The sequence below is a fragment of the Arabidopsis thaliana genome, chromosome 2 (genome assembly GCF_000001735.4).
Source record: "Arabidopsis thaliana chromosome 2, partial sequence".
In the NCBI taxonomy this organism is placed as follows: Eukaryota; Viridiplantae; Streptophyta; class Magnoliopsida; order Brassicales; family Brassicaceae; genus Arabidopsis; species Arabidopsis thaliana.
In genome coordinates, this window is record NC_003071.7 from 215,778 (window position 1) to 238,123 (window position 22,346).

The 22,346-nt window shown below is 34.8% G+C and overlaps 6 protein-coding genes across 9 annotated transcripts; 3 read left to right on the forward strand and 3 right to left on the reverse strand.

The window, feature by feature from the left end:
- The first annotated feature begins 827 nt into the window (after window positions 1-827).
- Window positions 828-5,225, forward strand: AT2G01480 (O-fucosyltransferase family protein). Of its 2 annotated transcripts, NM_126209.3 has the most exons (10): window positions 828-1,580; window positions 2,148-2,217; window positions 2,419-2,486; window positions 2,599-2,687; window positions 2,777-2,974; window positions 3,149-3,353; window positions 3,481-3,648; window positions 3,787-3,954; window positions 4,035-4,225; window positions 4,396-5,212. In NM_126209.3, the coding sequence occupies exons 1-10, from the start codon at window positions 1,203-1,205 to the stop codon at window positions 4,562-4,564; spliced, it is 1,704 nt and encodes a 567-aa protein (NP_178257.1). In that variant the 5' UTR covers window positions 828-1,202; the 3' UTR covers window positions 4,565-5,212. The 2 variants fall into 2 exon arrangements, with proteins under 2 accessions (NP_178257.1, NP_001324124.1); NM_001335064.1 differs by having other exon boundaries at window positions 918-1,580; window positions 4,035-5,225.
- A 10-nt stretch (window positions 5,226-5,235) lies between these two features.
- Window positions 5,236-8,032, forward strand: PAHX (phytanoyl-CoA dioxygenase (PhyH) family protein). 2 transcript variants are annotated; one of them, NM_001335065.1, is made up of 10 exons: window positions 5,243-5,593; window positions 5,689-5,810; window positions 5,890-5,950; window positions 6,300-6,368; window positions 6,448-6,566; window positions 6,689-6,836; window positions 6,934-7,078; window positions 7,177-7,263; window positions 7,365-7,435; window positions 7,651-8,018. In NM_001335065.1, exons 1-9 carry the CDS (start codon window positions 5,539-5,541, stop codon window positions 7,408-7,410), a joined length of 852 nt encoding a protein of 283 aa, NP_001325094.1. In that variant the 5' UTR covers window positions 5,243-5,538; the 3' UTR covers window positions 7,411-7,435; window positions 7,651-8,018. The 2 variants fall into 2 exon arrangements, with proteins under 2 accessions (NP_565262.1, NP_001325094.1); NM_126210.4 differs by having other exon boundaries at window positions 5,236-5,593; window positions 7,365-8,032.
- Window positions 8,033-8,378: 346 nt separating this feature from the next.
- On the reverse strand, window positions 8,379-10,457 carry PFS2 (Homeodomain-like superfamily protein). Its single transcript, NM_126211.2, has 4 exons — window positions 10,142-10,457; window positions 9,725-10,069; window positions 9,449-9,516; window positions 8,379-9,016 (listed from the first exon to the last, which is right to left on the reverse strand). Exons 1-4 carry the CDS (start codon window positions 10,218-10,220, stop codon window positions 8,693-8,695), a joined length of 816 nt encoding a protein of 271 aa, NP_565263.1. The 5' UTR covers window positions 10,221-10,457; the 3' UTR covers window positions 8,379-8,692.
- A 2,342-nt stretch (window positions 10,458-12,799) lies between these two features.
- CLE16 (CLAVATA3/ESR-RELATED 16) lies at window positions 12,800-14,122 on the reverse strand. The gene has a single exon (NM_001335066.1). The coding sequence runs from the start codon at window positions 13,458-13,460 to the stop codon at window positions 13,149-13,151; it is 312 nt and encodes a 103-aa protein (NP_001318176.1). The 5' UTR covers window positions 13,461-14,122; the 3' UTR covers window positions 12,800-13,148.
- AT2G01510 (Tetratricopeptide repeat (TPR)-like superfamily protein) lies at window positions 13,790-16,763 on the reverse strand. 2 transcript variants are annotated; one of them, NM_001335067.1, is made up of 2 exons: window positions 14,776-16,763; window positions 14,151-14,568 (listed from the first exon to the last, which is right to left on the reverse strand). In NM_001335067.1, the coding sequence occupies exon 1, from the start codon at window positions 16,727-16,729 to the stop codon at window positions 14,975-14,977; it is 1,755 nt and encodes a 584-aa protein (NP_001324437.1). In that variant the 5' UTR covers window positions 16,730-16,763; the 3' UTR covers window positions 14,151-14,568; window positions 14,776-14,974. The 2 variants fall into 2 exon arrangements, with proteins under 2 accessions (NP_178260.1, NP_001324437.1); NM_126212.2 differs by having other exon boundaries at window positions 13,790-16,741.
- A 3,384-nt stretch (window positions 16,764-20,147) lies between these two features.
- On the forward strand, window positions 20,148-21,476 carry MLP328 (MLP-like protein 328). The gene is made up of 2 exons (NM_126213.3): window positions 20,148-20,401; window positions 20,836-21,476. Exons 1-2 carry the CDS (start codon window positions 20,215-20,217, stop codon window positions 21,102-21,104), a joined length of 456 nt encoding a protein of 151 aa, NP_565264.1. The 5' UTR covers window positions 20,148-20,214; the 3' UTR covers window positions 21,105-21,476.
- Window positions 21,477-22,346: the final 870 nt, after the last annotated feature.

Sequence of the window (22,346 nt, forward strand, 5' to 3'; positions counted from 1 at the left end):
AATTATGTGGCTGCATTATAGTATTAACAAGCAATCATGCTTAGAAAATTATAATATTGTTATCAATACAATTACACCCTAATTCCTTACCAAAAATACGTGCCGTTTCAAGATTAGCTAAATAGAGCATGGAATCAACATTGCTTGTCGTGTTGGCTTTCTCTTCGGAGTTGTTAATTTTTAATTTAATATTTTTACTATTTTCATCACATTATTGAATACGAATAATAATTGTATTAAACAATCATTATTGGAATAAGACTTAGATGATAAAGATATTCTAATCATTTATAAAATACGTAGATGTTGACTTTTTTTTTTTGGCAACTATTTGAAATATATTTGTTTCCAACGATTATTATTTTATAAAAAATAATCATAAAATTTGTGACCTGCAATATGACATTAATAGTTAAAAAAAATTTCGTCAAAAGGAATAATTCACAATTTTAAATAGATAAAAATTGTAACCAGAAGATATACCATCATATATATTTACAAATTGTATTATTATCTATTCATAATACAAAACATGACAAAAGAAATTGGTTGAGTTCTTGTCGGGTATTTTCCATATCTCACACAAATAAATCAAAAATTGAAAAAGATTACAAGACACAAACAATCCAAAAAATTAAGTATCAAAAGGCAAATTTTTTATTTTTATCTTTAGTTTCTCGTAGTGCAAATATTAAAGCGGTTAATTTGATACGTAAAATTCGTGTTCAACCGCAACATATTATTTACGTAAACAACATTTTTCAAAAATTGCATTAATTAATTTTGGATAATAAAAAAAAAGGTATATACTACTAAAATATGGAGATTAACTAAAACTGTTCATCAAGAATCTTCAATATATATCTTTAAAGAGATTTATTTCGAATTTTATTAAAGAAAAAAATTTGAAATCTAAAGGGCAACCAAAAAAAAAAAAAAAAGACAAGAGGAGAAAGAAAAGCAAAGGAAGGGCATGTGACTGATCACGGCTTTGCCTCCACCGCATAAAGCTCCCTTCACAGATACATACACTCTCTTTCTCTCTCTTCCGGCGTTTATTCTTCTTATTTCGCCACCGTCCTCCGCCGCCGTGGTGGACTTATATCTCTGCGTTTCACGACCTGCCGCCACCGCCGGCGATAGGTTTCAATGATGAATTAAGGCGTTGGCCAGAGAGAGAAGAGAGATTGAGATCTGTCGATATGCTAGCGAAGAATCGGCTGCCGGGAAGCGGCCACACTACTCCGTCTCCTCCGGCATCTCCTCGCCGTTCTCCTCGTTATCGTCACGGTCGGTCTAAAGCCGCCGCCGGTAGTAGATTTCCTACGGTTCAACCAAGTCGGACCCTCGCTCATCGCCTCTCGTGGATCCTCTTATCGGTTCTTCTCCGTCGTCAGGGGATTTTCTTATTCGCTCCTCTAATCTATATCTCTTGTATGCTGCTTTACATGGGAACCGTCTCCTTCGACGTTGTTCCAATCATTCAGCGTCGACCTCCTCCAGGATCCGTTTACAAAAGCCCTCAGGTTTACGCCAAGCTCCGTCCTGAGATGGACGCCGATAATTCCACCGCTGATGCCGTGAGTTCTCTTTTTCCAGCTCCAACATTGTCTTACATAGAGATTTTGATTCTTAGTGAATCCTTAGCAATTTCTTCTGAATGATTAGATCATGATATGAGGTTGTTGGAAGAAGAATCATTAGCTGATTCGTTGCTCTTGTGCTAAATTAGTGTTTCGGATTTAGTGATTGAACTTTCTCTAGAGGAATTCTGGTGATGGTTCTCCTTATTCTGGGGACATTTAGGTTGATGAGAAGATACTGTGATATTAGTTTTAGCTCTATTTACTTGTAAAAACTTATCTAAGTACAAAGACACATTGAGAGAAAGAGCATTGACCAGGAGTTTTTCCTAGGTTCGTATTGGTTATGTTCCTTACCATTACAACCACTGTTAGATTGGGAGATTTTGGTGAGTGAATACTTCCATGTATCACGATCTCTACTGTTATTCTGTGGCTGCTTTGGCAGCATCTTATACTGTTTGATTGATAAGATGAGAATCTTAGTATAGAGTGGATTGCCACATAACCACTGTACGTGCGATCAATTTTCATGTATCATCAATGGAATTGTATTTACCGCAGATAACAACCATCTGGAAACATTCCTATAAAGGTGGTGAATGGAAGCCGTACGTGAACAAGTCTACTGGAGGTATTACATTGTTTTTGTAATAATTCTAAGCTTCAGCGTGTATGAAGCATATCTTGTCAAAAAGTGGAGTATGGAATTTAATATGCAATAGTAAAGTGTTCTGTACGTTCTGCAAAGTTTTGCCTGGAGCTCAGATTTAGTCTGTTGTTTGGAGCATAATTGATTAATTGGGTATCTGCTTTTTTTTGTTTATAATTGTAGACTTGCCTGAGTCAAACGGTTACATATATGTTGAGGCAAATGGAGGCTTGAATCAGCAGCGGACATCGGTGGGTTTGTTGATCTTTTCATGATACTTGAAATTTATGCACATCGCTCAATCATTTTAGCAATCTTGTTTATGTCAAAGCTGTTGACTTATCTCTACCATGTTATGCTTAGATATGCAATGCGGTTGCTGTGGCAGGATATCTTAATGCAACTCTAGTAATTCCCAACTTTCACTATCACAGCATATGGAGAGATCCAAGGTTTTAGATTGCTTTCTTCTGAAAATCTTGTTTGTGCAAATCAAAGCCATCTTTTGTAGATTGCTTTCTGACAGAGGTTTTTCTTTCAGTAAATTTGGGGACATCTACGATGAAGAGTTCTTTGTCAGTACCTTATCAAATGATGTGCGGGTGGTTGATACAATTCCTGAATATCTAATGGAGCGTTTTGACCATAACATGACAAATGTCTATAACTTCAGAGTTAAAGCATGGTCACCTATTCAATATTATCGAGACTCGATCTTGCCGAAACTTCTTGAGGAGAAGTAAGTTACAAATTGTTCTTTAGAAGTTTGTTTTCATGTGGTAGAGTTAGTTACACATTGTTGGTAGGGTTAAAAATATAGTAACAGGATAAACCACCTTTTTTCTAGCGGAAGATATGTTTTGGATCTGTTTAGCACTTGTCATTGAAGAACTGTTCTCTTTGCATGGCACAGGATTATACGAATATCTCCATTTGCAAATAGACTTTCTTTTGATGCTCCTCAAGCTGTCCAGAGACTTAGATGTTTGGCGAATTACGAAGCCCTGAAGTTTTCGAAAACCATACTAACCCTAGGAGAAACACTGGTGAAGAGAATGAAAGAGCAAAGTGCAAACCACGGTGCAAAATACGTGTCTGTACATCTGCGTTTTGAAGAGGTTTGTTCCATGTAAAGGAGAGACATCTATAGAATCCCCACTGGTCTTTATCATGGTTGTAAATTTTTGAATGGAGAGTTTTGTGTCTGAGTTGAAAGATTAAATAAGCTATATCTACATGTTGCAGGACATGGTAGCTTTCTCCTGTTGCATATTTGATGGTGGGAACCAAGAAAAACAAGATATGATTGCAGCAAGAGAACGAGGATGGAAAGGAAAGTTCACAAAACCAGGCCGTGTTATACGACCTGGTGCTATCAGGCAAAACGGAAAATGCCCTTTAACTCCTTTAGAGGTATACTATCACCACAATATATTAGCATTCTCGGATATTTTCTTAAGCTAATCATCCATCAGAATAGTTCCACAAACCCTTGTGAGCAATAGTGTGACTTGTTCTGTTTGGATTATACTTTTCTTGTAAATTATTCAGGTGGGTTTAATGCTTAGAGGAATGGGGTTCAACAAAAGCACATATATTTTCCTCGCGTCTGGTGAAATATATGATGCGAATCGAACTATGGCCCCGCTACTAGAGATGTTCCCAAATTTACAAACTAAGGAGATGCTTGCATCAGAGGAGGAACTTGCTCCATATAAGGTTTGCTTCTTTCCTGGTGTTTGTTCCAGAGTATATTTCTCGTGATGAATGATAAATCTGACTTGAAACTCTGTGTTCAGAATTTCTCTTCCAGAATGGCTGCAATAGATTACACGGTCTGTCTCCACAGTGAGGTATTTGTGACCACGCAAGGTGGAAACTTTCCTCATTTCCTCATGGGTCATCGGAGATATATGTTTGGAGGACATTCCAAGACCATTAGACCAGACAAGCGAAAGTTAGCAATCCTCTTTGACAATCCAAACATCGGGTACTCACTTCTTCTACTCTTCGTCTTCGATAAACCCTACCAAATCTCCACATGAATAAAATTTGAATTGTTACCTTTTTATTCACCATACCAGTGTTGCACTCACCTGCAAACCTTACACCCTGTTACTGTGTTATCACTTATTGCTCAAACGATGTTTTGCCCCGCAGATGGCGGAGTTTTAAACGTCAGATGCTAAACATGAGGTCTCATAGTGACTCAAAGGGGTTTGAGCTAAAACGACCTAATGACTCCATTTACACATTCCCTTGCCCTGACTGCATGTCCCGTAGGAACAAAACAACAACCCCAGAATCGAGACCACCTCCTGCCACCTGAAAACACACATTTGATTACCGGCCTTCCAGAATCTGCTTCTACAGGCTACGTTCATTCCTTGTAATTCTAATTCTTTCAAATCAGACACAGGACCTTAGTGACTCGGCCTGCCCAGAATTTTAGGGAAGACAGCGTTTGAATGGGCCGTGGAATCATCTATTTATTCTCCGGCGAGGAGTAACAGCCACAACATTGTTTGATACCTTTGACACATTGAAGCTGATGTATCTAACAGGAAAGACGAGATTGAAGTTTTAACACATTCCCTAGCTGCTGCTGGGCAAAGAATAGGACAGCGTTTGGATTTTGGTGTTTTTTTCTTGGGGTGTTTTGGTGGTTTGAAGAAGCGTTTGCGTTTTGTACATTTTGTGAACGCAGGCTTTGTGTTAGGAGATATGTAGAGAGAGACGGACAAGGGGGAGAAAAGAAGCTGCCCTAAAAGTTTTGTACATTGATTTGGTTAGAGATCATTGTCTCTTCTTTTCTTTTCTTTTCTCTGATCATAGGGTTTTTTAATTGTTTCATCATCATATTCTTATGATTCTTTTCTTTCACAAGATAATTTTTTCAATAGTGATTTAATTCATTTTTGCTTCTTCCAGTCGTGTTCATGTTTTTCATTTGTTCTTATATCAGTTTTAAATTTATTCACTTCATGTACAATGGGGTTTGCTTCATCTCTAATCCAACAAATACAAACAAACAAAAAAAGAATCACCTTCCTAGTTTATTTCTATGCGCTACTTAAGCGCGTGAGAAAGTACGATCCACGTGGAACTAGCTTCTTTCGCCAACACAACACAGAGTTTGGCTCACGAAAAAGTGTGCGCGTGGGGAAGAAAAGGGTCTCATATATAATTGGAGTGTAAAATGTTTGACCTTTTTGTTTGGGTTTATCTCTTTTAGACTCAACAACAGATAAATTTGTTGGTTTCAAGTATTATCAATTTCCCGGCGAAATCTCCACCAGAGTTATGGGAATCACCGGAAGTCTAACGCCAGATCAGCTCGATTTTTTCCACTCTCAAGGTTTGTTTCTCTGAAATTTCATTCCTCGTAACTCTCTATGAATGAAGAATGATTTTGTAATTCAATTCAATGGAATGGATATAAAAAAAAAAAAGGGTATTTGGTAATCGAATCGTTCGCGAGTGAGGATGAGATAAGAGGCTTAAGGAAGAGGATGGATGAGTTGCTTAATCAGTTTGATTGTTCCGTCTCCTCTATCTTCTCCACCAAAAATCAGGTTTTTATTTCTTTACCAAAGGTTTTGATTCAAAATCATCATCATATTGTTATAAGAATGGTTGTTTTGATTATTGTAGAAGCACACCACAGATAATTACTTCTTTGAGAGCGCTGAGAAAATCTCCTTCTTCTTTGAAGGTAACAATATTCCTACTTTTCTTCAATTGCTTAGATTCTTGATTCTGTTTAGATATAATCCAAACAATTGTTTGGTAGTGAATCCAAATGAGTATGTTTTTACCGGTTTTATGTTCATGTTTGTGTGCAAGTGCTTTGTTTATAACTATTTCTTTTGTTTACTACAATGGAATATGAATATGAATCTTAGTGCAATGTTTTGGCACTTTTTTTTATGTGTGGGAAGCTTCGGTCATCCTTTGATTAGGATGCAATTGTCTAGACTAATTCTATATCCTTGATTCATGTTCTAGTGTGCTTTTGTTCTACTCCAGCTATAAGCTAAAGGTTCCATGTGTTTGAATCTCAGAAAAAGCTTTTGGTGATGATGGGAAATTGAAGCAACCCAAACAACTCTCTATAAACAAAGTTGGGCATGGTATCTTTTTCTTTCTTTTGGCTCGCTTATTACATACTTTTCGTTGGATCACGAATGTTAAAATTGTTTGTTGGTGCAGCACTGCATGAGCTTGACCCATTGTATAAGGATTTCACATATTCGTCAAAGTTTTCAAGTTTGGCATCATCCTTAGGTTACAGGAGACCAGTTGTCATGCAGTCTATGTATATTTTCAAGGTACTTTTATTTACTTATAGACTTTTTGTTCTAAATCTAGGTTGAGTTTTTCAGCTTAGTTTTCTTATTTTGTGGGAACTTTCACTATGCAACTTTGTAATTTGGACTGCTGATTTTACTAGCAACCTGGAATTGGAGGCGAAGTTGTGCCGCACCAAGATAATTCTTTTGTGTACACGGATCCACAGAGTTGTACTGGTCTCTGGATTGCTCTTGAAGATTCTACATTAGTTAATGGTTGTCTTTGGGCAATTCCTGGATCTCATAAGAGTGAGTTTTGTTTTTACCTCTATTTCTCGTGTTCTTTCTTATTTACATAGGTTCGCTTAGCTAAACAGACTTATTTTTTTCCGCTGCTTTATTTCAGATGGTTTAGTTAGAAGGTTTATCCGTGGTGACAACGGTATAACCTTTGATCAGCCATCCCCATCTTACGAGCAGAAAGATTTTGTGTCTATTGAAATGAAAGCAGGCTCATTGATTGCCATTCATGGTGATCTAATCCATCAAAGGTTAATTTCATCTCCCATATGAAGTAGCTTGCTTGTAGTTTAGATTTGGCTGAGCTCTGAAAAATCATGTTCTCTTCAATGTGGATTTTGAGATGCAGTTTCGAGAATCTATCCTCGAAGTCAAGACATGCCTATAGCTTACATGTAGTAGAATCTGATGGATGTAAATGGGCAAAAGACAACTGGTAAGCCTATTATTTAAGTTTTCCTCATTTCATTCCAAGTCTTTTCAGTTTGTTCTTTGTTCTTTTAACATGGAATGTTTTACAATTTAACTATATGCTAGGATACAAAGAGCAAAAATGCCGGAGCCTCTCTATGTTCTTCCTTGATTCAAGCCAGTCGTGGAAAAACACTGTGAGTTACTGTTTATCAAATTTCTTTTAAGATCACTATCTTTGTGAGAACTATGAACAGTAATAAGAACATGGCTAAAAGGGCCTTCTTGTGTCGTTTACTTGTTGAAATACAATTTGTTTCTTCTTGGTCTCTGTAGTTCTGTCTTTAAATAACCAAACTCTGTGGTCAATAAAGTGTGACAGTGATTACTTGATGTTTCTTTGAATTCACAGTAATTAGACACAAGAGTAAGGACTCATAAACAGTTAAAGAGGTAGAAGAAAGTTTGAGAAATAAGTGACCATTGGATTTTGTTTGAAATGTTATTGTGATTGGAGGAATGGGACAAAACTATCTCTGTCCTATCGTAATTGTACCAGGGCAAAAGAAAACGTGGGACAGAGATCTTTTGAGTTGCAGAAACAATAGAGTCAATTAAAGAGTTATGGTCGTAGTGATAAATGCTTTGTGTAGTTGTCTTTTGGAAGTGTTCTTGATCCTCTCTCTCTCAGAAAGCAATTTGTCATACATTCATGATCTTAAAAGTACAAAAGATGGGTCGATGTTCTGTTTCTGTTAAATTATTATTTCAGAATTTTGCACAAAAACCCTCGGAAACTATAGACATTATGAGTAATCCTTTATGTGATTAAAGACCATTTGAACAACACATATCTATGAGTAAACTCTTTTGTTTCCATTAAATTCAAAAAATAAATGAGGAATAGGCAAAACATTAAAGATGTTTTGTCTTCATTCCATCAAAACTCAAATGTAGCCTCAACGGTACGCACTTTTTTGATAATAAACCTCACATTTGCTAAATTCTCTGAAAAATCTAAAGTGGTTCTAAACACAGTGCAATGTCAGCATCGAATGTCTCTCGGAGAGAGTCGCATATAAAATTGCAGTGGAACAAGAAAAGAAAGAAGAAAGCATGTGAACAAGTAGAAAAACATCAATTACTAACAAACATCTAATTAATATATATTCCTTACATTGACAAGGAACCATCGAAGCTTTCAGTTTCACTTTCAGACATATGTATAGATAGTTGCAACTCCAAACCCAAGCCCCAACATGGTCCACCTTCTCATTTGGGTAATAACTAACAATAATAATCTTCAAACGCTCCTATATAACATTTACTACACGTCTCCATCTTCAAACGCTTCTCTTCTATTATAAGAACACATCACTTACCATTCGTGGACAAAACAACAAATAAAACCTTCATTAAAGTCCTATTTATTATTCACACATGGGTTTTTTGTTTCAGTTCTTCAGAGGCATGAACTCGTAGTAGTAACAGTAGTTGCATGCTTTCGTCTTCTCTATCAACCGGCCTGTTTTCTCTTGGTACTCCCTAACCGGAAAGAGATTTAAAGTCCGGTTGTCCCTCGTTTCTTCTTCTTCTCCGTTGACATTTTCGTCGATATTAATCTCTTCCGGTTGTTGAGTTATCGACCAAGTAACAAGATTTCTCCATGTGGCGTATTTACCAACCTCTGATGCCCTCTGATCAGATTCTTCAGTCGTCCCATGATCTTCATTATTAGCATTGTTGTCTTTATTGTAACTCGCAGGATCTAATTCATGCTAAGCAGAAAAATACGAAATAATTAATTCTTTTAGGATGAGCAAATTCCTTCATGAGCTAGATACTACAACAAAATAATAAATTATTTTCGGGAGACGCCTATTAACTATTCTAAAGTGAAATGATAATACATATCAAGTCCCAACATATGATGAAATGGATTAAAAAAAAAAAAATTATGGCCTTTTGAAAACATCTTTGTTAATTTCCTTATTGTTCTCAAGTCCCAACATATGATAGAAAAAGCTTCTCTATAACTCTATTCTGCACCCTATTTACTTGTCTCCCCAACTTTCCACACATATTTAGTTATTTACACTTATATATACATCTATGTATTGTTTTGGTCACCTATTTATTTATGCATGCATGATTTGTGAGTATCTTTTTACATATAACTATTACACGTAAACATAATTCAAAGAAAATACCTGTGGCTGTGGTCGGTTTGTGTGTGGAAAAGATGGGCAGAGCTTTGTCTGATCAACTCGATGACCACCTGCAATTGTCACGTCATCTTACATATATCTCCGAAATTAGCATGTATATCCACTTTTAAGTTTTAAGGAACGTTCCATCAAATTTCATCAATTTTGATACAAACCAAAACTTTATATCCTCTTAACCATTTTTAAAGAAATATTCAGAACCGAAGGAGATGGGTATTTAAATCTCTAGATATAAACCGAACTAAATATTTATCGTACCTGATGATGAATCCTTGACGTCTTTATGTGGTTTGATAATAGCACCACCTTCACGACGGCGGCGTTTTAGTCTCTCTCTAGCCTTATGATTCTGAAACCAATAGAAAACGTTCTTCCCTTCGATTCTCCCATATTTACGAAGCTTAGATGCTATCTGTTGGATCTGTTCCGTCGTCGGCGTCCGTGTTCCGCTTCTGTAAAGCTCTTCTAGCGTCGTGATCTGCTCTGGCGTCGGATTCCATCTCAAAGTCGCCGCCGCAGGAATGTTGTTTTTCCGTTCATCAATATCGTGTTCTCCTGATGATGCGGTTATGAGCTGATGGTGATCATTGCCGTTAATATCACCTGAAAAAAACAAAAATATTAACACATTGATATGAATTAAGTCTATAAATGAAGAAGTAAGGATTTTATTACAGTGGGTGAGAAGAAGAGGAGGTTGAGTAGTAGAGAGGGGCAAATAGTTGATGAGGTTGTTGTTGGAGATGTAGCCCATGCTATGTAGAAATTTGCCCTAATAACTCTTAATTTAGAGAAAAGATTCACAAAATAGGTCTTTTGTTGTTGTTGTGGAATTCCGAACCTTTTAGCTAGGGAAATGGGATTCGAGAGAGCAAATGCTCGAGTTTCAGTGCTGTGTGGAAATGAATGATGAGAGGTTTACTTGTGATGCAAGAGAGATGAAAAGGCTACCAAGAGATTGTTTTTCGGGTCTACTATACTTTGCCTTTTGTCCTGTTTTATAGATAAACCAAAATCTTTATGCACATGTGACATATATGTATATATAGAGAGAGATATACACTTACACTCTTGTACTTGCTTGACAATAGAAATAACATGTATTATTATGCGTATAATTTGCAAGATCAAAAGGAAATGAGTAAACATGATTTCAATATGGCGCGAAAACTTTATCGAGTTATTACACCAAAATTTAATAAGTTAATAATAAGATTAGATTGGGTTTACGAATTACTTTTGGACTATGTAGAACTTTTGCATTCTTCTTATCAAACAACTCTCTCAGAAAATTTTATTACCAAACAAAAAAAAAAAATCTCACAAGTCACAACCTGAGAGTGTTTCAGGAAAATCCCACGCGCGGTCCTCACGCGGGAGGCGCGTTGCGTCATAATCGCCAGCTATAGTCCACGGATTTAGGCCACTTTTTAGCAAAATCCACAACTGAGCCCAATAGACGCGCGTGGGTCGAGTTTTTTCCTTTTCCCATCTTAAATGGGCTTTAAATTGGACTAATCAAATCAAACGGACCGAATGACTCGTTTTGTAGCCCATATTACATGTTCTAAAACAGTAATAAATAAATAAATATTCTTTCTGTTTTGTTTTTGATTTTTAGGTTTTCTATATAATATTAATTGATTATTATTGATGAATATCAAATTTCAAGATAAACAATTAAATATTATTGGTTTAGAATTAAAAAAAAAATATAAATCACAAAAATAATATATTTATAATCAGCTTTTAATATGTTTTTTCAATATGTGTGTTTTCTAGAAATTCAAGTATTAAGGAACAGAGGGAATCTATCAATATTAAAAATACCATCCAAAAAATTGAATTTTAGAAGAAATTTCTATAATTTTGTTAGGATGAATTTGTTTTGAGAAACAAAATGGAGATGGGAAAGGGGGGTAGTTGAATAATGAGTAAAGCTCCTTAAATCTCTCCATTTATGGCTCACCACACTGTGCAAACATTCATTCCACATTCAACAACCTCTCTCTGAGGATATTCCTCTTTAACCAAAATGGACCCAAATTTTAAATTATTGTATTCATAATGAGTAATAGATTTCAAGGATGAAGAAAAGAACATTTTTATTTTGATCTAATTATGTATACATTTTGATGTGTTTGTTGTTTATAATCAATGTATATTAGTTAATGTAATAAAAAAAAACAGGGACAAGTATCGAAGTTTGCATATATTTGGTCAAATATTAATTTGGTTGTGTATAATTGGAAAATTCTGTATTTAAAGACTCATATACCTTAACAAAATAGAATTTTAATCCGTGAGTGAATAGTAGTAAACAAGTATTCATATATGAGCATTACTTATGTTTGTACGTTTGTAAATAATACTCAAAAAAGAGAGAAAAAAATATAGAGGGGAGGCATCACCATCGAGAGAACCGTATGCATTAAGTTCAAACACATTCAAATGATACAAATTTTATTAAAGCTAAATGGCCTACTCTATTAAATAATATCTTTTTCCACACGTCACAATAATCATTTAGCAGATTTTTCGCATAAGTTTATTGTACGTTTTTTTAACTTATATCTTTGTGTATGGACTTGTTTTCACAATAGATTAGATGTAGTCAATCAGAATATGTAATTTTGATTAATCAAACTATACATTGATTATATTTACTACTAACAAAAAGAAAATACTTTGATTTACTAAAAATGAGTATGTTAGATTTAGTTTTCTAATAATTGCATTTGTAGGCTTTTTATGATATAAATCTTGGAAGTTCCGAATCTTTGATTCATAATCTTTTTCAATGTCCAAATTCAACAATTAACAATACTACGTGTAAGCTACAAATATAGTTGAAGTAGTGACCTTGAATACTTTCAAGAACCACTAGACCACCACATATTTTTGGATCCATAACTTTTGATCGATTTTATATATTGTTAGGAACTTTTAGGGCACCTACTCAGCATGTATATGATGATTAGGCTGAATTTACATCCATGGCCGTTTTAAAAAGAAAGATCGGATGCTTAATGCACGACCTAAGAAGTATTTTTCACCTAGAGTCTACCATATTCTAGCTAGCTTTATAATATGTAGGAAAAATCGAAAATGCATGAGTTTCACCCAATTTCAAGTCTCTGCTTCTCCCTTTGTCATGCTCGAAGGAGCAGTCAACACCTTCCATGTTCATGTATTTATAAATTTATCATTTAACAATACACAATTTTGGACCCATTCAACATTGATTTTAATAACTTATATGTTATATGGTTAAATAACAATAATTAATCAGTTTAACACAAAAAGACAACCTTCTTTTTCTGCATAGAACATGATCTTCGAAGAAATCCATGCATTCGAATCTTCAACCATTTTTTTTTTCTTGCTTACAATATTAGTATATAAAAAAATTACAAATTCCGAAAACATACTGATTTAAGTAAATAAATACAAAACTATATAATCAATAATAATTCATTGGATCTTGATGATAGCCATTGAAGCAAAAGGAGTTACAACAAGTGAGAAACAAGATCATTAACTCTTAGCCTCACAGAAAATTAAACAAGGCTAAGGATAATGATCCACATCTCATTATGACTAAAACATAAAGATTGATTCAAAGCAGAATCTCAAGGCAGTTTCTTGGAGAGAGACCAGACACGTGTTGCTAATTAGTGTTTCAGTTGTGAAGAGGATTTGGACCTGTGTGAACTAATCTCTTGTCGTCTTTATAAACTTCATCTCTGTTTTCTTCTTCTCGACGTTGACCCGTGAACGACACTGTAGCTTTCGGAGCTTGAAACGACGCCATTTCGTGGAAATGACCAGCCTTTCTCGGTAGTGAAGGATAGTGATCAGGAGCAAAAAGAGCTGATGAAGAAATACCAAACTGAGCAAAAACAAAGATTCCACAGAAGAACACAGCGGCGTAACCGGTGGTGCTGGTGGTGTATGCTCGTCTCCTTCTTCTTTTTCTGGAACAAGCTTCCATGGCTGTTTGATTTGAGTGAAAATAGAAGCTTTTTATGAGAAGACCATGAGGTAGTGAAAAACAGAGTGTTTTGAGTTTGTATCTATCTCTGTTTTCTTGTGGCAGAAATTGGTTTCTCTTTTTGTCGGTGTCTGTGAAGTGCAGAGCAGGTTTTGGATTCAAGAAATTGATGAGAAAAAATGGGCTTTTGAGTAAACTATAATAATAGTCTTTTGAAATAAAGTGAGTAAAGTGGTAAGGAGATAAACCCAAAAGACAAAACTCTTTTCTTTGTTTGAGTGAAGTCTAAGTAACAAAAAAGTTTGTCTGAGTCTCTTTGGATAATGAGAAAGAAGAAGAAGAAGAAGAAGTAGAAAGAGGAGAAGATGAATAAAGATTTTTATTGTTCAATGGAATTAGATTTGTGTTTCCTTATCTTATGGGTCTTATCAAATGATCTTGACCCTTGATTCCTGGGAGAACCTTCTCATATATCTGTACTGTGAAAGTTAATTTATTTATCTAACCTCCTCCAATGCTTTGATTGTTCTCTTCTCTTCTCTCTGCTCATATTTTTAATTTTATTAATGAAAAATTGCACATTATTTTTCAAAATTCAAGCCATGTTGTTGCTTGGAGATGGTGCAGTGGACAGTTCAGTATTAATAGCCGTTGTCCCCGGTAAGAAAAAAAAAAACGATTTTATGTTTTCTGAGAGGAGAGAAAGAGAAAGTGTATTGAGACAGTAAAAATCAAATTTGATGATACTAATGTAAAAAGTGTTTTTTACTAGTTAAAGCAAGTAGCTTTTAATGGGAGGATTGATTACCTTAGTTTTGCTAAATTGACCAAAAAAAGATACCGTTGTTGCAGAGTCTTTTTGCTTGGAATGTCTTGACGACAAGTGAGATAACCTCTCTTCTTTGTTTTGTCTCCATCTCTCTCTCTCTCTGTCTTTCACGAGAACTTTTTTCTATTTCTTGCTTCTTCCATGTCTCTGCTTTTCAACTCTCAGAGAAAACCATTAACAGAGGCAAACTCTGTTTTTGATCAGTGTCAATAGAGCAGCATCTAATTACTGACATCAACATTGAATTCTTATTCACAAATTTTGACCCTTCTTTATCTCCTGCAAAAAGGGTTCAATTTCAGTTGTTTTTACATCATAAGAGATACAATACAAAGGCCTGTTAAATCAGTGGAATATACTAAGAAAGATACAAAAGCCATTAGTTGGCAAAAACGTGTGGTCAGGTTTAATTAGATCTAGATATAATTAATGAGCAATTAAAGATCAAACAAGCATTAATGAGTATAGTGTGATTGACTTAGCTACCTTATTCAGGCTTCTGACTTGTGCAGAAGATTAAACAAAAGCTTCACGATTTGTTGCCATATGCAAGTTTAGTGGATCAGGAACTTGGTTTTGGATCAACTGGTCTTTTGATACTATTCAAAGCTTCAGATACATTTAAAATCTGTGGATGCATTTCTCATCAGACCTCTTTTAATAATAAGAGCACCAGTAAGTGAAGTCACCAGAACTCTTTGCAAGAGCAGACACCATTCCTGAAGTGGTGAAACCTGTTCTTGTCTCGCATGATGATTTCTGTCGAAGTAAGACTGGAAACAAACTTGGAGAAAGCGTGGCAATCATCACAGGTTCTCAAGTTCTTCATAACCCGTATAGGATGTCCCGGTCTCCCTTTAATGAGTCCAAATGCAATAGCGAGCTTCTCACTGTGATGACTCAGAGAACATTCTTTTTCCTCCATTTCCACATCATGAAATACTGAACACGTATCTGGAACATACCCCATTTTCCTTATCTTCTTCAAGATTTCATCCAATTTCTCATATATCGCCTTTGATTGCGGATGTGATTTGTCTCCTCTATTGAAAAAATGGATTTTGCCCTCGAATTCAACAGAACTATAGGCTGCAACCTTTTTAGTGCCCAGCTTCCTCATTTTACTCCTTACTTTGTCAACACAATCCCATTTACCAGCAGCTGCGTAGATATTAGACAGTAGTACGTGGTATGAACCAATATCAGGAGCTGTTTCAACAAGAACGTCTGCCACTTTCTGCCCTAATATCATATCACGATGAACTGCACAAGCACCCAACAAAGCTCCCCAGATACCGGTATCTGGTTCCACTGGCATCTTTTTGATAAATTCATAAGCCTCCTCTAGAAGACCAGAGCGTCCCAATAGATCAACCATACATGCATAATGCTCTTTTCTAGGCTCCAGATTCTTATCATTCGACTGAACCATGAGACTGAAATACCTTTTTCCTTCATTCACTAGTCCAGCGTGGCTACAAGCAGATAATACCCCGAGAAATGTCACGTAGTTAGGTCTAAGTCCCTCATTCTGCATCGTAGTGAACAATGTCAAAGCTTCTCTGCTATCTCCATTCATTGCATATCCTACAATCATTGTGCTCCATGAAACCACATTCCTCTGTTTCATTTCCTCGAATAATACCCTGGCAGCTTCAGTGTTACCACACTTTAAGTGCATATCAAGCCTTGCATTTTCGACTATTATGTTACAATCAATCTCTTCTTTCCTCGCACGATCATAAATTTCTTCTCCAATCTCCAAAGAGCCTAGCTGACCACAAGCAGAAAGCATACTCACGACAGTAAACGAATCAAACTGAACTGCATCCGCGCACATTTTGTTGAAATACTCAAGAGCTATAGCGGAGTTCCCCGTTTGAACACAAACCGCAAGAAACGCATTCCAAGCCACTAAATCTTTGACTTGCATTGACTCAAACAAAAACTCAGCCGAACTCAATTCACCAAACTTCATGTACATCATTACCAACTCAGTTGCAACAATCCCAAGACACCCAAAACCATATTTCACCACATGGGCATGAAGAGCAAACCCACAGGAAAAATCCCCAAGCTGAGAGATCGCTTTCACCACAAACGGGTAAGTAAATTCATCAGGACGGACACCAAGATCACGCATTTTCTTATAAAGTAGGAGACTTTCAAAAGGGAGCTGGTTTCTAACGTACCCTTTGAAAAGAGTGTTCCAAAGGAAGATCCTCGGCTTGTGCATTTCGTCGAACACCTGGCGTGCGTAACACATGTCACCAATAACTACAAGATTCTCTAACAGCTGAGTTAAAAGACTGTTCTTTTCAGAGAAACCTGTCCTTAGTACAATCGCATGGATCTTCTTAAGCTGCTTCGGCTTTGAAGAACTTGCTCGTAAGAGCTCGGAGAGCATTTGTTTTGTTAATGGCGTTTGTTTCGCAAGCATCTCTTCCGTCCTTCCTCCTTACTTTCAAGTGTCTTAAAATGTAATATACTCGTCTGATTTTTACAAAGCCCAATTTCTACAATAAAAGGCCTAATTAAGTAAGCCCAAATTAGATATATTACAACAACTATGGGCCTAAAGACCCAATGACCCAAAATCGTGAATTAGCTCGACGCCGACTGGATGTTCGGAAAAGGTTTAATACCTATCTAATTAATTGGATTTTTGATTTCTGTATTAATGTCTTTTTTTTATAAGTATTATTAGTGTTGCAATAAAATTAGTATGTTAAAATATATATTTTAATCCAGCCCTATATTCATCTATTTACTGTAATTTTTGTATTCATCTATATTTTAATATGTATGAATATATTTATAAATTCCATTAATTTCTTAAGAAAATAGTAGGTCCAATATCATGCCTTAAAGAATCTTAAAAATAGTAGAACCACAAAATAATGGTACAAAAAAATGATTTCTTTTGTTTTGTTTTGTGGTTCTACGACCATTTTTGCAAAATGTAAATAATTTTCAGTTGTGTGTATATTATATATCTAATTGCAGCTTCATTGTAAAATGTAAATAATCTTCGATTAATTTTATACTTTTATTTTTTTGGGACGGTTTTTGTGAACCAAAAATATTGTTTAGGTCTTGAACACTTTCATAGACTACATATAATCCATCAAGACTGGAGACCGGAGAACGTGATGATTATGTATGATAGGAAGACTGTAAATGAAAAAATAGATGACATGGACATTGCTAAGATTGAACATGGACATTGCTAAGATTGAACATGCACCATTCTTGAGTCACCTTGCCAGAGGTTGTTATGTTTCTTATACCTTATATTGATTTGATAAACTAAATGATATGCCGTAATTGTCAACACGTGATTGAGTTTTCAAACAATCTTTAAGAATGCATGTGTAAAAATTGTAGGTGAGCGGAGTCTGGGTCTCCAACCACTAGAGCAATTTGACGGCAAAAAGGAAACCACTGCACCTGATTCTCGGTAATATAATCTCCAATCTCTTTTCAATTTTTATTCCGCTGATTATTCGCTAAAATGTATATACTCCTTATTTGTTGTCTGATCGTTAATGAAGTGCTTCTTCACCCCTTTTTTGACCTTACAACAGTTATTGGAGATGCAAAGTAGAATGTAAAGCTAGATCGTAATTTCTTAGAACATAGCGACAAAAAACAGTGTAAAGAACTTGAACGCTCCAAATAATAGCTACATATATTTGATAAAAGATTACAAGTATGACAATGTGATTGATTTGTTAAGAATTATTCCCAACATTGTGCATCACTTTGGTTGACTCCCGAAAAACATAAAAGTATGTTATTTCAACTCTAATTATTTGTCCATATCTAGAACTAGATCGGAACTTTCTACACAAAAAAAAAAGAACTAGACGTGAAATAATGAAACAATTCAATGAGACCTTATTAGTGTTGTAATAAAATTTAGTATTATTACTTATTAGTGTTGTAATAAAATTAGTATGTTAAAATTTATATTTTAATATAGCCCTATATTCATTTATTCACTATGGTTATTTATCTATATTTTGATATATGTGAATATTTGTGGGTCCAATGTCCTCTTAAAGGCATGTTCTTTGATTGCTGGTTTGATTATAAAATCATTTTTCTTGTACCATTTTTATTTTGTTTTGTGATTTTTCTTCCACTTTTGCAAAATGTAAATAATCTTCAGCTATGTATATATTATTAGCTAATTTGGTCATATAAACGTAGCTTAGTCTATAGTAAATTAATCATCTACATATGACTTATACATGCATAAAGTGAGTATAAATGTATGTTTACATGCGTAAATCAGAAGAACCTAAACATATTTCATTTAGTACTACATGTTATTGATTTTTCTACCTAGACATGGACGTTGAACCCCATCAACATATTAAATTCATTGTCTGATATTTTCTCAGAACATATATACTTTTATTGTTTTTCTGCCGATGTGGACAACAAAAGCATGGAATACGTTCGACCAATAAATCTTCGTCTCTTATTTGATTAATGTGAGTGTATCACCAAAACTTGAATTATTTGCCATTTATTTTTATATCCGACCGTGGACTATAATTTCTTTTTATTATTTGGTTATATATTGTCTCCGTTTTTGGTTTAAACGTCGATTCAATTTTGATTGACATTTGAATCGAAGCCAAATCACGAAAACACACATTCGAGAAAGCTTAGAACTGAAATGAAAGAGTGCAAAAAAGTTACACCAATATAAAGTTGTTGAAATTTCGGAATCTTGTAAGATTAAAAGATTGTTAGTAGAAAAAACTCAACCTCCCAATCAAAAATTACAAAAATAGTAAAATATTCATCCACAAATTTCATTTTTTTAAAAAGAGAACATTCACACACACTTCTAGATTGATCAAAGATAAAACACTTATATAAGTTCGACTAAACCTAAAGATATTATCCTCATTAATTAGTCACAACTTCCCCAACCAATTTCTTAAGTCAAGTAATTCCTTTGCTCCGGTGGAGGCATTCTCAATGTTTAAGGAATTAGTGGCGGGACCAAGAAAAATCTTATCAAAGTCAAACAATAAAATGGAGACAAAATTAAGTGCAAACCTTAAACTTGAACGGGTCATACACAACCAAATCTGCCAAAAAAAAAAGTATTTTATTCAATGAAAAAAACATATATTCTATAAAATTTGAAGGCATCATTTTCAGTTTTTTCACCCTCTTCTCATAACGTAGGTCCCGACCATATTTGAGATTTTATCCATCATAATGAAAAATGAACTAAACGGCTCCCTTTCAACACCACATTACCGACACCCAATCAGCTTTAAAACTCAATTCTATGGTTCATTTATTTTGAATCTAACCATATTATTAAGATGTGGTTGGCTTACACAATCAATAGTTATGTACTATACCAAATAACTTATTGACCAATCCTATAAAGAATCGTTTCAAAACACTTTTAGAAAGATGCTTTACTTTCTAAAACGATCGTTTTCAGTCAGGTTTTCTATCGGTTCACCTATTTTCTCTTTTGTAGAAAGGCGATCGTGATTGTTACCGGCCTCACTAAATTATGGTTTATATATTATAATTATCTATGGATTGATTATGATTTCCTAGGCATGTACGTACGTAATATTTTTTTTGTGCGACGTTTCAGTGAAAGTGTAGTTGATAGTGAATGTTTCGAGTTCAAGTTATAAATCATATCAATAGTAATCCAAATCTTTTTTTTTGTGATACGAACTTGGTAAACGTGAATCACATTTTGTAATAATGCAAGATGACAGAATCGTGGTAAGAAAAAGTAACTAATGTAACTTATTTTTACGTTTTAACCGTTATATTCTCTATATAAACGAAGGAGAAATGAAAGTATTCATCAAGTAAAGAAACAAACAAACAAACAAAAAACACACTTCACTCGCTACACAAGGAAGAGAGATGGCGACGTCAGGAACATATGTGACGGAGGTTCCATTGAAAGGATCGGCTGAGAAACACTACAAGCGGTGGAGGAGTGAGAACCACCTCTTCCCCGACGCCATCGGCCACCACATCCAAGGTGTCACCATCCACGACGGTGAATGGGACTCCCATGGAGCCATCAAGATTTGGAACTACACATGCGGTAAAAATATACACTTATTTTAGTTATATAACTCACGTCTGAAAACTAGAGCTTGGAATAATACTCGAGGTTAATCACATAAAAATGAATATATAGTTGTACGACTTTGTCACAAGAATACAGAGAATCCATTTTTCAAAAGGTTTCACTGCATATATGTAAACTCATATCTCTCTAAATTTGATTCACTTTATTAATTTATGAACCCGACAAATTTATTCAGAAAGCTTCTCCAAAAGTAGATCTGCGGATTTTTTCGAAAGGAATTACAAGTAACAACTACACGTGATGGAATAATCTCTTTACCTTAAAATTTAGTTGAGTGTTACATATATTATATATATAGTTCCAACATATATATGCACTTTAGTACAGAAAAAAAAAACATATATATGCATGTTGCTAACTTATAAATGGAACACATATATGAAAAGATGGGAAACCGGAGGTGTTCAAGGAGAGGAGAGAGATAGACGATGAGAATATGGCGGTAACGTTCAGAGGACTCGAAGGTCACGTGATGGAGCAGCTTAAAGTGTATGACGTCATCTTTCAGTTCATTCAAAAGTCACCTGATGATATCATCTGTAAGATCACTATGATCTGGGAGAAGCAAAACGATGACATGCCTGAGCCCAGCAACTACATGAAGTTCGTCAAGAGCCTCGCTGCTGACATGGATGATCACGTTCTCAAAGCCTAAATATCCCTTTCACATCAACCCATCATCACCTAATATCATGATCATCATCACCCTCATACGTACATTGCTCCTTTTGTGTGTGTGTGTGTGTATCGTTTTTATGGTGTTTTCAATATAATAAATGGGGGTTTACATGTATGGTTTCATCTACTATAATATGCTTTGATGTTGTTTATTATGGTTGAGGTTTCATGTATGCTCATCTACGCATGTATCCTTGTTAATTAATGATTTTCAAGAGTTATCAATCAATACTGCCCTTTTTTAAAGTGTTGCACTACGTATGTATCAGCTTCCACAAGCTCACATTGTATACAGCATTTGTGGTTGTATTATTCATCATTTTGTACGTTCAATTATGGTTATTATTCATACACAGTATTCATTATATTTATAGTGGTTGTATAGTATATTTAGTTGCTGTTGCTGTCTTTGTATGTTCATTTAGTGTATAGTAATTAATGCTGACTTTATAAGTTCATATAGTGGTTGTAACATTTATCATTTCTATGAGTATATATTATTACTCATGTCCTCCGAAATTGGACAACATTTAAACGATACAAGCAAGGAAGACAATAAAAATACAAAAATATTTCCTTCGAAACTCTAGTAAAGAAAGCATATAATGAAACCAGCATTTAGCAAAGATGAGGGGTCTATGTGGGATGGGGGTCTTGTTGGTTCAATGATGTAAAAAATCATTACGATTTGTTTTAAGGCTATTGTTTTTAATGGGTTGATATATGAATGACGAGGACAATGGTCATGTATATGGATTTTGTCAAACCTACTAATTAGAATTGTGTTGTATGATAAGAACTTGGAAAACGTGAATTATGTATGGTATACAGCACAATCGCAAGTATCAGTAAATATCTATTAATCTAACATATAAATTTTGAGTTTATATGATTCTATATATCTTTGTAAATAAATAATGTTTATGCTGTGCTTGACAAAAAAAATGATTATGTGTACGTACGTATGCTAAGAGATGATCAAAATTATAACTAGAGACATTATTAGAGCAAAGTACCAGATAAGACTTTTAAAGATATTTGGAATATTATATGAAATATGAAAGTATCAGTTTAATAAATACTAAATGTAGAAAAATTACAATCGTGACAGTTAGCTTAACTCAAACTTTATACTAAAAACTATCTATACTATTAATTGGGAATCATCGGAAAATTTACAACCTTTTGAAACCCGCACGTATGTGCGGGTCAGGATCTA